The sequence below is a fragment of the Dendrobates tinctorius genome, unplaced genomic scaffold (genome assembly GCF_039654945.1).
Source record: "Dendrobates tinctorius isolate UK_male_01 unplaced genomic scaffold, ASM3965494v1 ptg000258l, whole genome shotgun sequence".
Lineage (NCBI taxonomy): Eukaryota > Metazoa > Chordata > Amphibia > Anura > Dendrobatidae > Dendrobates > Dendrobates tinctorius.
In genome coordinates this window covers 582,922-597,727 of record NW_027361925.1, presented here as the reverse complement: position 1 = coordinate 597,727, position 14,806 = coordinate 582,922, and the positions used below count along the sequence as shown (strand labels likewise).

The 14,806-nt window shown below is 46.7% G+C and overlaps 1 protein-coding gene across 2 annotated transcripts in view; it reads left to right on the top strand.

Moving 5' to 3' along the window:
• CLCN5 (chloride voltage-gated channel 5) overlaps window positions 1–14,806 on the top strand; it is a 90,534-nt gene that overhangs the window by 56,298 nt on the left and 19,430 nt on the right. For both annotated transcript variants that reach the window (XM_073558758.1, XM_073558759.1), the window contains 2 exons: window positions 681–887; window positions 12,118–12,198. In XM_073558758.1, the coding sequence (XP_073414859.1) occupies window positions 681–887; window positions 12,118–12,198 (288 nt within the window). The remainder of the gene's footprint in view (window positions 1–680; window positions 888–12,117; window positions 12,199–14,806) is intronic.

Here is a 14,806-nt window from a genome sequence, read left to right as displayed (position 1 = left end):
TAGTAATAACTTTATTTTCTAACTGTATAAGTCCGTCCTCGTCATACAGTCATCATGTTGTCTTCACAGACTAATCAATATGAACATAGGAGGCAAGGTAGGAAGGTGGCATGAGCATGATGATACCAGTGTCATTATAGGACCCAAATGTCTGTGTGGTCAGTTGCAGCATGCACGAGTCAGTCCCACATTTCAGATGAGACTCGCCCATTCAGGCCTATGGGTGTGCACATGGTTGATTCATCCAGCACCTGATGCAGTGCCATTATTGGCATGGGAACTATTCACTGCTGATGTGTAAGGACCACGTGAGCAATCCTCCGTTATTTTATGGAGGAAAATCATCTGTATTGTTTTTAGTCTCGGGTGAGCTTCAACAATTCTACGCTTAAAGCTTGGCTGCAGATAAGTAACACAAAGATCACCATGTCACAAAATTTAAAAAAAATAAAAATAAACACCTTGTTGTATTTCTCAGGTTGTTTTTGTCTTTTCAGTCCTTGTGTCTGCAGTTTCCCATCCAAATATGTTATTATCGGGGAGGAGAGCCATTATTGGGGACATAGCGGTGGTTTCCCAGCCTAGTCTGTGCATGACCGCGGGCTGCTCCTTTTGGATCGATTGTGTCATGTCTGATGAGCATTCTTCTGTTATGACTGTCTGATGTTTTTCTCCTATAGATTAAAACCATACTCAGCGGATTTATTATCCGTGGATACCTGGGAAAGTGGACGTTGATGATCAAGACTATGACGCTGGTACTTGCTGTGTCCTCCGGCCTCAGTTTAGGAAAAGAAGGCCCTCTGATTCACGTGGCATGCTGCTGTGGTAATATCTTGTGCCATCTTTTCACCAAGTATCGTAAGAATGAAGCCAAGAGGCGAGAGGTAAGTGTATGCGGTGATAGGGGGATCGTTCGTTTCCTCCTCCACTTAATCATTTACTAGTCACAGTGGTCTGTGAATAACCGGTGAGGAGTATTGGTCCTGTGAAGACCTCATCTGTGTTCCTCCACAGTTTTCAATCCAAGGACTGTTCCACTTAGCCTACTCACATCTTCCAGTCCAATATTGGCTATGCAGACCCTCATTTAGGGAGTGTACTGCTTCACCTTTGTATCAGACATGGGATTATACACGCATAAAACCACTGCGCACGATCTGTGCAGCCCAACATCAAAGGGACATGATCACAAGTAATTTTACATTTAAGGGAATGTCACCCCATTTTTCAAGTATCAGCTGCCGGCACCGCCATCAGGGGCTTATCTAGAACCTTCTGTAATGCTGTAAATAAGCCCCCGATGTAACCTGAAAGATAAGAAAAATGAGTTATATTATACTCGCCCAGGGGCGGTCTGGGTCCGGTCTTGGTCCGATGGGTGTAGCGGTCCAGTCCGGCGCCTCCCATCTTCTAACAGTGACATCCTCTTCTTTGCTTCCCGTCGGGGCTCCTGCGCAGGCGCACTCTGTTCTACCCTGTTGAGGGCAGAGCAGAGTACTGCAGTGCGCAGGCGCCGGACCAGGTTAGAGACGATGGGATGCTGTAGATAAGGCCCTGATGGCGGTGCTGGAAGCTGATAGTTCAAAAATGGGGTGACAGATTCCCTTTAAGTCTTAAAAAGAACTTTTACTCCAAATCCCATACCACTCACAAAGGGAGGGATGCAGCAAAAAGGAGAGCAATAAACACTCCTGGTGGTGTAACAAAACAATAGAATATGTACAGTCGTGAACAAAAGTCAAGCAAGTGCCAGGACCATCTCCTAAAGAGGAGTCAGCTACTGGATCTTTTCAACACCAGAGCAGAGCTTGATCCGGAGTGGGACCAGGCAGATATCTGTGCATCTGTACATAGAGAGTCAGAGACTAAGAAACACACGAAAACAAGCAATGGAGCCTAAAGTCCATAATAAAGAGTCTGCATAATCTCATAAAGTATGAAAAATCTTTTTAATTCTATAAATACACATAAACAGACTACAATTATTTAATTCATGTAAGAACCAAAACGCGTACTCATTCATGGACTCCAGCACGGGTAATTGACCATCAGATCTCTTCTATCCCTTTTACTTTTTTTACACCGTGGGCAGTTTTCAGCAGCAGAAATTCCTGATGGGAGTCGATACCTTGTTATGAGCTATAAAATGGAATTATTTTGGTAGGGATGACGTGTAGTGTGGTCTCCCCCCCCCCCCCCCCCCCCTATTTATTCCTCCCGTTTTCTAATCGGTATGTTCAAAATGGCACTGGCATTATATAGGATATGAACTTACCATGATGTACTTATACTGTAGGGTGGGGATTTTTTGCCCGTGCTGTGAGGCTATGTAACAGTATGCTTTGTTATTAACCGGTGCACCTTGATCTATACCATCTCATCTCTGTTTTGGTTCTTACATGAATTAAATAATTGTAGTCTGTGTATTTATAGAATTAAAAAGATTTTTCATACTTTATGAGATTATGCAGACTCTTTATTATGGACTTTAGGCTCCATTGCTTGTTTTCGTGTGTTTCTTAGGAGGAGCTCCATAGGTTATGTACCCAATCCTAGGTAGTGAAGACTAGGAATTTGCCATTTATCATGTGTTCTGTGCTCGTGTTTCTGTTTCATAGTCAGAGACTGCCTGGTGCCAAAAAGAGCAGCAAAAAAGCCACTTCTGTCCAAGACGAGCATCAAAAACACCATGTTGTGTATAATAGAGTGCAGACACAGAAACACAAAGACGAAAAATACCTACAAAACTAAAATGAAAATAATGACTAATGTAAATGTCGTCGCAACTAGACCCCATAAATCTATAAGAAAATAGAAAAAGAAAACTGAACACTGCAGCAAGCAGCCCAGTAAGTGACATCACTAAAATCCGGATCTCTGCTGCTACATCATGCTGCTCACAGATGGATTCGCAAAACCCTGTGACAGATTCCCTTTAACAGTTGCCTTTAACATTGTTTTGCGGTGTGCCTAATGTAGTGTAGAGTCTTACTGCCTCTCAAAAATGAGTTATTGAAAAACTTTATGGTTCTTGTCACTTGCGATAGTAGTATGTTTGTTTTTTTCCTCCTCACAGTGTGAACATCCGACTGAGCTTGGCCGACGTTAATATTTTAGTCTGCCAACCTAGGGGTGTTTTATTTGTCTTTTTGTCAATTTTTTATTCTGACATTGATTTTGTGATTGTGCTTAAGAAGCCGCATTGGAGTTTAGGCCCCGTCTCACATAGCGAGATCGCTGAAACGTCACAGATTTTGTGACGCAACAGGGACCTCGCCAGCGATCTCGTTACGTATGACACATAGCGGCGACCGGGCCCCCGCCGCGATCTCGCTGATCGTGCTCGAATGTCCTTGGCCATTTTTTGATCGCTGGTGTCCCGCTGGCCAGCATGCATTTTTGTGTTTGAGGTCTCTCGTCGGCGACTCAGGGACACAGGCGGGAGTCGTCTGAATAGCTGCTGTGTGACAAGGTCCCAACGACCGCCAAGGTCGTTATACGGATCGCCGGATCGTTGCTGCGCCGTTGAGTAAATCTGTCTGTTTGACAGCTTACTTGCGACCATTTAGCGAAGTACCAGCGATCCTTACCAGGTCGTATCGTTGTCGGGATCGCTGGTGCGTCACGTAGTGTAACGGTGCCCTAAGTAACGTTTACTGACGATTACTGAATTGTTGAATTAGTTGCCTAAAACATAGATAATTTATTTCTGCAGATGACTGCAGCACTATTCCCCACTGACTATGGTTTGGTACATTTCCAGAAAATGAGCCTTTTCCCTTCACCCATGACAGCACACCTGAGAGAGGGATCCGCCCTGCCAGGACAGGAACCTACTGAGATATAAGGGGCGGCACCTCTCCCCTGCTCCAGTTGGGTTCCTGTCCTGGAGGGAATCCCACTGTCGGTGGTGCCTATCATGGCGAAAAAGGAAAAAAAGAAAGAAAAAAAAAAAGCCCAGGCCCGTCCCGGCGCGGGAAGAACAGGGGTCTCACCTGTAGCGCCGGACGTCGGGTGCAGGAGGCACAGTCCCCGGTGACCCCTTGGGCTCCGGGTTCGTGTGGGTGCAGGTGGGATCCCGGTGGCTCTGGGAGGCTCCACCGCACCGCCCTCCCCTTGCGCGCGATCTCGATCCCCGAGGCAACTAGCAGGGGAGAGCCCCGGGCGTCTTCCGGCCACTGACGGCGGCGCAGAGGATCATGGGTGCGCCAGCTGACGTCAGCAAAAGGCGACGGTGTCATGGCGCCGGGTGCGAAGCCGGCCGGCTTTCTGAAGCGGTCGGCCGGCGGTCGCAGGGGGGAGGGGAGGAGACACCCACCAGGACGGAGGCGCAGCATTTAAACGAGGAACAGCGGCATGGCAGACGGTGCAAGATGGAGTCAGAACAGAAACGATCATTTTCTCTGCCTCCCTCACAACCCTCCGGCCGCAAACATGGAAGCCATTCAAGCAGCAGTCGCCCCAGCCGCAGGTCGGGGGGCTCCTCAAGGTCCAAAGAGCACAGGTCACATGCTCCGGCGCAGCCTCCAAGTCCGGTACCCTTGATTACGGGTGGTGAGTGATCTTCGTGAATGCTAGCATTATGTTAATAGGGGTTCCCTGTTGTATGTTTCACCCCATAGGAAAAGCTTAAAAAAAGCGGGAAGTAAGAAGAATAATAGGGACTGTGCCATATGTAAAACTCACCTAGCAAGAGACTGGCAGAAAGACCTCTGCGCCAGTTGCATTCAGCGAACCATGGCAGAAGAAGCGCCTAGTTTTGCAGCTATCCTGATATCGGCCCTTAGGTCAGAAATGGAGGTTTCAATTAAGACCTTGTTGAAGAAAGGGAGGAAAGGTAGAAAGAATCCACCTAGTTCTCCCTCAAACTCCTTTTCGGCCTCATCTCAGACCGAACAGCCATCCTCCTCAGACTCCTGTAGAAGACTCGGATGCTCTCCTAAAGGCCGTTAGAACAGCAATGGGCCTACAGGAAGAGAAAGCGGCTAAATCCCTGGAGGATGTCATGTTTGGGGGACTTCAAGAGAGGAAAAAAACGGACCTTTCCAGTGAATGAAAAGATCCAAGCGCTTATTGAGAGAGAATGGAGGAAACCCGAGAAATCAGGGGCCCTTCCCTCCGCCTCTAAAAGACGATACCCCTTTGAGCACAAAAATTCAGAAATATGGGACAAAGTCCCAAAGATTGACGCATCGGTGTCCAGGTCTTCCAAAAAATTGGCCCTGCCTCTGGAAGACTCGGGGGTTCTTAGGGACCCGCTAGACAAAAAAGCTGATTCCTATTTAAGGCATGCATGGAAGCAACAGCTGGAGGACTAAAGCCGGCAATAGCAGGCACCTGCATGGCGCATTCCCTGATGAATTGGCTGCAGCAGTTAGAGGACAGGCTAGCGTCAAAAGTCCCAAGAAAAAAGATATTGGCAGATATGTACCTTCTGCATGGGGCAGCAGCTTTTTTGGCAGACACCTCGGCGGACTCTGAGGTTGACAGCTAGGGCGGCAGAATTATCAAATGCTGCCAGACGCGCATTGTGTCTTAAAGGCTGTTCAGGTGACCTGCAGTCTAAAGCTAAACTGTGCTCTCTCCCCTGTGATGGTCAGTTTTTATTCGGGAAGAACTTAGATGATATCCTGGAAAAGGCGAGCGATAGGAAGAAGGGCTTCCCCAGGTTCCCGACAGATCAGAGAAGACAGCCCTTTCGGAGGGGAAGATTCAATAGGGTTCGTCCTCCGGCCGATAGAAGATGGGAAGATAGAAGGAAAAAGGAGTCGGGATTTATGTTTGGTGGAGGCACCTCCACTTGAAAGAAATCTCCACAATGACGCCAGCATTCCAGTGTGGGGTGGGGGGGGGGATTGGCACTCTTTTCCCAGGCCTGGGGAAAGATCTCTTCAAATACCTGGATCCTAGGCATCTTAAGAGAAGGCCTGAGAATCCCCTTTGTTCGCCAGCCAAAAACAGTGTTTGTCATTACCCATATCAGGAAGGCGATCGAAGAACAGTTGGCCTTGGAATCAGTGATCCTGAGCCTGATAGACAAGCAGGTCCTTTCCGAAGTCCCAAACACACAGGAAGGAAGGGGGTTCTATTCCCCCCTTTTTCTGATAAAAAAACCAGATCAATCATAAACCTCAGAGGTCTCAATTGGTGGATAAAGAATCAGACCTTCAAGATGGAATCGGTGGCTACGGCCATAAAGCTGCTACATCAAGATTGTTTTATGGTCGTAGTCGATCTAAAGGCTACATATTATCACATCCCTATCCATCCAGGTTACCAAAAATACTTGAGTGGCCTTCTATATTCAGGGCACACTCAGACATTTCCAATTCAGAGCTCTTCCATTTGGCATATCCATAGCCCCAAGGGTTTTTACCAAGGTCATAGCTGAGGTAACAGCCTTCCTCCGAATTCACGATACGGTCATAATACCCTACTTGGACGATTTCCTTATAGTGGGCAGCTCAGAGGACCACTCTACGGCACAGTTGAGCGGGTGATCGACACCTTACCGGAATTAGGGTGGATAATAAATTTCAAAAAATCAAAACTACAGCCCCTAAGAAAACAGACCTTCCTGGGGTTTATCCTGGATTCAGGACAGCAAGCGTGCCTGCTTCCGGATACCAAAATAGAGAAGGTACAGAACATGACTTTGGCTGCCCGAGACCAACCTTATATGACATTGAGAAACGCGATGTCTCTACTAGGTACCCTGACAGCCTGTATTCCGGCGGTCAGGTGGGCTCAATTTCACACCCGACAGCTCCAGGGAGAGATACTATCAGCACAAAGATCGCTGAAAAGGCGTTTAGAAGGAAGACTGGAGCTTTCATTAGAGACCAGAGATTCTCTCAACTGGTGGCTGGACAATACAAACCTGGCTTCGGGAATGCCTTGGGACAGACAGACGTCCGACGTAATACTGACAGATGCAAGCTGCTTGGGGTGCGGGGCACACCTAAGGCCTGTTTCACACATCCGTTTTTTGGCGTCCGCCAAAGTGTGAAAAAAAAACGGATCCGTTTCCGTTTTGCCACAAACTGATGCTAACGGATCTGTTTTTTGGACGGATCCGCTTTAGCCACTAATGCAAGTCTATGGGAAAAAAAAACGGATCTGCCCAAAAACATGGCGGATCCGTTTTTTTTCCAAACTGGTGGATTTTGACGGACATCAAAAAATGTATGTGTGAAACAGGCCTTAAGGGTCATGTAGCCCAGGGTTCCTGGAGGCCTCAAGAAATGGGGGCATCTTCCAACCTGAGAGAACTGTGGGCAGTGAACAAAGCCCTGAGCCACTTCATTCCCATACTCAGGGGTCGCGATGAAAGTAACGGCGTACATCAACCACCAAGGGGGGACAAGATCACACTCCCTAATGAAGGCAGCGGGCAACATTCTTGGCAGAGCGGAGCAACACCTACATTCCTTAACAGCCTTGCACATAAAAGGGGCATAAAACATAGAGGCCGATTTCCTGAGCCGCAATACTTTGAGGCAAGGAGAATGGGCACTAAATCGGTCCATTTTTCAAAAAATAACACAACTTTGGGGGAAACCGGTGATAGACCTCTTTTCCAACAAGTACAACAGGCAAACAGAGAGGCTTTGCTCACTAAACCCGAGGGAAAAACCATGGGCAGTAGACTCATTACAGATTCCGTGGGACTTCGGGCTAGCCTATGCGTTCCCACCCCCACCCCCCCCAGTGGCCCTGATCCCAACAGTTGTCAAGAAGATCAGGAACGATCAAGCCAAGGTTATTCTAATAGCTCCATTTTGGCCAAAAAGGCCCTGGTTCGCTCTGTTACGAATGATGTCCCTCTCCGATCCATGGGTTCTGCCAGAAATCCCGGACCTTCTCGCTCGGGGTCCAATATTCCACGCTCAGGTTAAAGGATTCCATCTGACGGCGTGGAATTTGAAAGGTCGCTTTTAATGGATAGAGGGCTCTCTCCCTGGTTGGTGGCCACCCTGCTAAAGAGTAGGAAACCTGTAACAACCAATATCTACGGCAGAACATGGAATAAATTCCTGCAGTTCCTAGGTAAGCCGTTAGAACAAGAACCCCCCGATTAGTGCCATCTTGGAGTTTTTACAATCAGGGTTGCAGCTGGGGTTAGCCGTAAACACTCTTAAAGTTCAGGTATCTGCACTAGGAGCACTCTATAACTGCAACTTGGCAGCAAATAGATGGGTATCCCGATTTATCAAATCCTGCCATAGGTCTAGGCCTATTCCAATACCTAGAATAGCCCTGTGGGATTTAAACCTGGTGCTAGAGGCCCTTACAAAAGAACCATACGAGCCTTTACATCAGCTACCCATAAAATATCTGACCCTAAAAACGATCATTTAAGGGGCCCTTACATCGGCCCGTAGAGTAAGCGACTTGCAGACACTCTCGGTAAATCCACCCTATACACAAGTTTTTCAGGACAGGGTGATATTAAGAACAGACCCCGCTTATCTGCCTAAGGCATCAGATTTCCATCGAGGTCAGTAGATTATACTCCCATCCTTCTGCGATAATCCAAAGAATTCAGGGGAGGAAAAATTCCATAGATTGGACGTTAAGAGAGCCCTGCTAGAATCCATATCTCACTAGCCAGTGGAGGAGGTCCCAGTCCCTGTTCGTGGCCTTTCAGGGTGCCAGGAAAGGCTATGGGGTTTCAAAAGGGACTATTGCCAGATGGATTAGGGAGGCCATTAGTGTAGCCTACTGAGCTAGTGGTGTTCCGATTCCTGACGGCATCAAGGCTCATTCCACCAGAGCCGTGGCGACCTCCTGGGCTGAAAAGGCAGAGGTATCGATTGAACAAATTTGTAAGGCCGCTACCTGGGCCTCACCTTCAACCTTCTTTAAACACTATAGATTAAACCTATCCTCCTCTGCTGACTTAACCTTTGGAAGAAGGGTGCTGCAAGCGGTGGTCCCTCACTAAGGTGTTTCGAAGTCTCCAAAAATCTCTCAGGTGTGCTGTCATGGGTGAAGGGAAAACCACCATGGTTACTTACCGGTAGCCGGTTTTTCCGGAACCCATGACAGCACCTGTATATTCCCCCCCCCCCCCCCCCCCCCCCCCTTTTCACCTTATGGTTGTGCACGTTTAGTAGGGTGCTCTTGTGTGATGTGGTTTTGGATTAACATGTAACTAACCGGGAAGTCCTCTCAATGCTCTGTAACCAACTGGAGGGGGGGAGAGGTGCCGCCCCTTATATCTCAGTAGGTTCCTGTCCCTCTCTCAGGTGTGCTGTCATGGGTTCCAGAAAAACCGGCTACCGGTAAGTAACCATCGTGGTTTCCTGAAGTTAATAATAACATTTTTTGGGAATATAGAACTACATTGGTTGATCCAGGAATGAAGTTCATATGGCCTTGTAGTTCTCCAACATTGGGTAGCTTAGTGTGTCACATTAGCTGACAAAGTGCTCTTCATCAAGGGTAAAACATTGCTGGATATAGGTGTGTTGGTGCACTGTGCTGTATGAAGAAAATAACTTCACTTTTGCATTAATAGTTTCTTTAAAAATGTAAATAAATGGGCCCCATCCTGTAATTTAAACTGCAGTTAGTCCTAGTCATGTTTCAGGAAGGATTTCAGCAGTGTGAATAAACCGCTCCCAAGACATTTCTCTATACTGACAGAGGAGCTGTATTGTAAGCATACATACTGGTGAGCTGAGGATAAGGGCTGTGATGTGAGATGAAATACATCTTTTCCTTGGCTCATTGCGCACAGAGGACTAAGGCAGTAGGAAAAAAATACTTTGTTTTCAGTCCTTCGCAAAGAAGAGAATTCTTTTAGCTGACTTAAAGTATATCTGCTTAAAATACAGCTCCTTTGTTAGTTGAGACACCATTTTCAGGAGCTGTATTTCTTCAGGTTGCTTCAGCTTGTCTTGACCCATGACTAGGACAGGTTGAAGTTTGAAGGGGCCAATTTAACACATTCCTGGTCATCCCCTTTCACTAATTGAGTACTGTTCATTATACAAAATAAATGGTCTAAAACGTAGCCAATATTACTTTACCTCTACTCAGAGCCACTGTGCTCTTTCATTCAGTCGTGCTTTTTTTGTCGGAGATAACAGCCTCAGTATGGCTACTCTGCCTGGCCTCAGTATAGAGAGGTGACTGCCTCCATTCAGAGGAGTGTCCAGGGGGTTCTTTTTGCACTGATGACCGTCATAGCAGCCCTTATGCCATCGGGAAGAACGATGTATGCCAGTTTCTAGAGACGAGACCATTGTAATTTTTTTTTATAAATAAATAGTACTAGAGAAATCTGATTCTTTCTCCTTCTGACCATCATTCATTTTCAATATTCTCGGTTGAGGGGCGTTAGATGTCTGCAGTGAATACAGATTTTTCCATTGCTGAGATAGGATATGACAGTTCTATAGAGACCTTTGTCATTTCAAGAGCTCCTCCCACCTCAGGAGAACTTTCATCAGAATGTCTGCCCTCTAGCTCCTCCCACCTCAGTAGAACTTGTAGCAGAAAGTCTTTATCTGACTGTAGCTCCTCCCACCCCAGAAGAACTTGCAGCAGAATGTGTCACTCTCCATCTCCTCCCTCCTCAGGAGCACTTGTAGGAGAATGTCTGTGTCTGTCTCCAGCTCTTCCCACCTCAAGAGAACTTGCAACAGAATGTGTCTGCCTCTAGCTCCTCATACCTCAGGAGAACTTGCAGCAGAATGTGTCAGCCTCTAGCTCCTCCCACCTCAGGAGATCTTGCAGCAGAATGCCTGTCTGCCTCTAGCTCCTCCCACCTCAGGAGAGCTTTCAGCAGAATGTCTGTGTCTATCTCCAGCTCTTCCCACTTCCCTTTTCATTGATTTTTAAAAGAATCAACTGTCATCTCCTTTCTCGGTAACAGTGAAAATCTGTCTTCACTGAAAATTTACCTGATTTTACCCATGAACTGAGAAAAAAAAAAATCAGTCCAGCAGATGAAAGAAGCAAATATGTGTTATAAGATGCGTTACATAGTCTGTGGGCCAAAATCTGCCCACGTAAATCTTTTTAGGTAAGTATATCAAGGAATTTATGACAATAGAATTTGTTATAGCGTATTTTGTGAGCTTTAAAAAAGTATCCTAAATTATAATACCAGACGTCGTCAGTTTGGGCATTGCCAATGAACTATCTGTACCCTTGTTACTGTATGTCTTGTGGTTTTCTTTGTTGTTTTTTATACAAATGTGATATCCCTTTAAAGGATTACAGGGTGAGCTTTATAGAGATGTTGGACATATAACAGCCACTTCTGAGAATCTTGGCTCATAAAAAAGGAACCTGTCACCAGGAATAACGCTGTTAACTTGCAGATATGGAGTTCATCTGCAGGTTAACAGCGTTATGATGCTGTCCTGTGCCTGCACGCAGCCGAATGCAGCGGGCAGAAAATGATCTTTATTCTACCAACCAGCATTTGGTATTGAGTCATGGGGGAGGTGCCGACACGGGGTAAGTCACCGCTCTGAGTATACAAAGCGGCTGCTGTAACCTCACCCCAATGTAGAGCCAGTGTCAGTCAGTGCTGGGGGTGCGGTTACAGCAGGCGCTCTGTATACTCAGAGCGATGACTGATCCTGTTCCCCCGCCCCCATGACTGAATACCGAATGTTGGCGGGGAGAATAAAGCTGATTTTCTCCCTGCTGCATTCGGCTATGTGCAGGCGCTGGACAGCATCCTAACGCTGTTAACCTGCAGATTAACCTTGTATCTGCAGGTTAACAGAGCTATTCCTGGCGACAGGTTCCCTTTAACTGAGCTGACAGATCCTCAGAAGTGGCAGTAATATGTCCAACATCTCTATAAAGCTCAGCCCTGTAACCCTCTGACAATGTGTCCCCAAAACCCAGCAAAGTGATCCTCTGCAGCAACACACAGAGTCCGTTAATCAGGGTCTGTCTGAACCATTGTGTGTAGGTGGAAGCAGAAAAGACTGGAAGATGGAGGACAAGGGATCACAGGTGACGTGAAGGTAGCTCTATAGCTCTATGACCATCATCTGTTCTCCTGGGGGAGATACACCTACTGTAGTGAGTCAGTAGAAACCTCCGTCCATGTTCTCTGAAATGACTGTGTGTTCTTGAAATTAGGTGCTTTCTGCAGCAGCTGCTGCCGGAGTGTCTGTGGCGTTCGGTGCCCCCATCGGAGGAGTCCTTTTCAGCCTGGAAGAGGTAATTAGACAGTCCTGATGTTTTTATTCTTCTTTCTACGGTCACCACGTTTTTGTCACCTAATCTGAGACCGCATAATGTAGAGACCGATACCGGACTAGTAATCCTGCTACCATGTATTCTGCCATATTTATGAGCTCTGCATAACCCCACCACTGATTGGCAGCTTTCTGCCTATGCACAGTATAAACAGTTACCAATTGGTGATGGGTCAGGTTATTCAGAGCTCAGCATTGAGAGAACTGTGATGCCTACAGTAGAGTTTACAGTGCTGTGAGAGGATGAGAGGTAGTAGAAGTTTGTGACGCCGCTAAACTCAGCTTCATCCTCCCTCCTCACACACTTGCTCATGCAGGAGGCTAGACCAGGAGATAACAGCTGTATCATTACATCCAACACACTGAGAAATCTGATCTGAGCTATTGGAGCGGGGGGGGGGTGTTCTTTCTCCAGTGTGGTGATGCCTTCTTATCTTATTATTGGTCAGCATCATACAGGGGGCAGAAGTACACGCCCCCCTTCGCCCAGTGAAAACTTTGAGATAGCTTTTGTTGAGTCCAAGTTCATGTATACTACTCAGTACTACTTTCCGCAACCGAGGGTATGTGCCCACGATTGGGAATAGCAACATTTTGGATGTTGGTCACGTGCCATGTATTCAAACCTCTGCGTTCTACATTAGAAGCACAGTTTATGGATTCATAGATATCCCATGCCCACTGTTCTTCTATTTAGCACCGTGTACACCCCCGCGGTGCAGGATTAGGAGCCGCAGCATGTCCATTATCTGCAGTGGAGATGCTAGTGTCCACAACAGAAATTTCCACAGTAGAAATTAATTGGATGCAGTTAATCCACATTATTCAGTGAACGCATGCGGATTAGAACGCAACGCTTTGTATGTAGCGAAAATACCTTGCATCCAAAGCGCTGCTATATCCTTATTGTGAGCACAGGGAAAAAAAAAAAGTTTTATTCTACTGTGCATCAATGATTACATCCAGAGCCCAGTTCAACATGGAAAAATTGGTGAAAAGTCCACTTTAAAATGGCTAAAAATCCTTCCCATGAATGCATGAAGCTTTCTAACACTCAGTTCCAGCCATGTCATGCCCTCAGGGGAACTATTGCGTTCATTTAGGCAAAGTCCAAAACATGGTACTGTGGACACTTTTAGGCAATGTGTTTGTGATCGTCTAAAAAGACAAAAACTCCAGGAAATAAAGGTAAATGAAGTGTACATTACATGACTTGGTCTCTGTTTGCCAATTTGAAGTAAGCGACTACTTCAAGGATATGTTTCTACCCTAGTTTTTGGCTTTCAAGCAGGAGACCCCACCTTTTGAGGTCAACAACTGGGGCACAGATGTAGTCGGAAGCAAGTAGCAATGGAAACCAGATAAAGTGCAATGAAATGGTGAAGAACAGAAAATCAGTTTCACCATTGCTGTTTAGGTTTTGTGCTTATGCCGTTAATTGTGCAGTAAAAATGACCTGAACCTATAATTCTCTAGATTTAAAGGGAATCTGTCACCCTTTTTTGCCCTATGAGCTGTCGGCATTGACATCAGGGGCTTATCTACAGCATTCTGTAATGCTGTAGATAAGCCCCCGATGTAACCTGAAAGATAAGAAAAACATGTTATATTATACTCATCGGAGGGGAGTGGTCTGGTCCGGCTCCTCCCATCTTCATATGATGCCGTCCTCTTCTTCCCTTCCTGTAGTGGCTCCGGCGCAGGCGCACTGCTCTGCCCTGTTGAGGGCAGAGCAGGGTGCTGCAGTGTGCAGGCGCCGGGAGAGGTCAGAGAGGTCCGACGCCTGCGCACTGCAGTATTCTGCTGTGCCCTCAAAAGGGCAGAGCAGTGCGCCTGCGCCGGAGCCACTACTGGAAGGGAAGAAGAGGACGGCATCGTATGAAGATGGGAGGAGCTGGACCAGACCGCGACACCCATCGGAACGGACCGCCCCCTCCGGTAAGTATAATCTAACATGTTTTTCTTATCTTTCAGGTTACATTACAGAATGCTGTAGATAAGCCCCTGATGTCAATGCCAGCAGCTCATAGGGCAAAAAAAGGGTGACAGATTCCCTTTAACTACTACAGCAACACCAAACTTATAAAGGTATTTAAAGGGGATATTTGGGACTCTTTTTTTTTTTATTTTTTTATTTTATTTTATTTTTTTTACTATGGGCTAAAGAACTAGTAGGCAAGGAGTTGCTAACTACCTGCGTGTTCTGTCCGTCGCCGATCTCTGAGAACTCAGAGTGGTCATACACCCCCTCATGACAACGATTCTGCAGCTTCCACTGATGTCACTTCGGCAGAGCAGCTGCTTCTCTTCCACTCTTCTCTGTCGACAGGGCGTCTCTGCTGATGTCATGCTGATATCAACAGTTGGCTCCCCCTACCTAATTATGGGCAGCTGGCTGTGATTCAGCATGACCCTGGCTTTCACGCCCCATCGACAATGAAGAGCTGCTCTGTTGACGTGAAGGAGCAGTCTGTCACCCCTCTGAGCCTAAATGAGACCGTACATAACACGGGCACAATAATAGGTTTCTGTGCGGAGATAATCTTTTCTATATACTATCTTTCTCATAT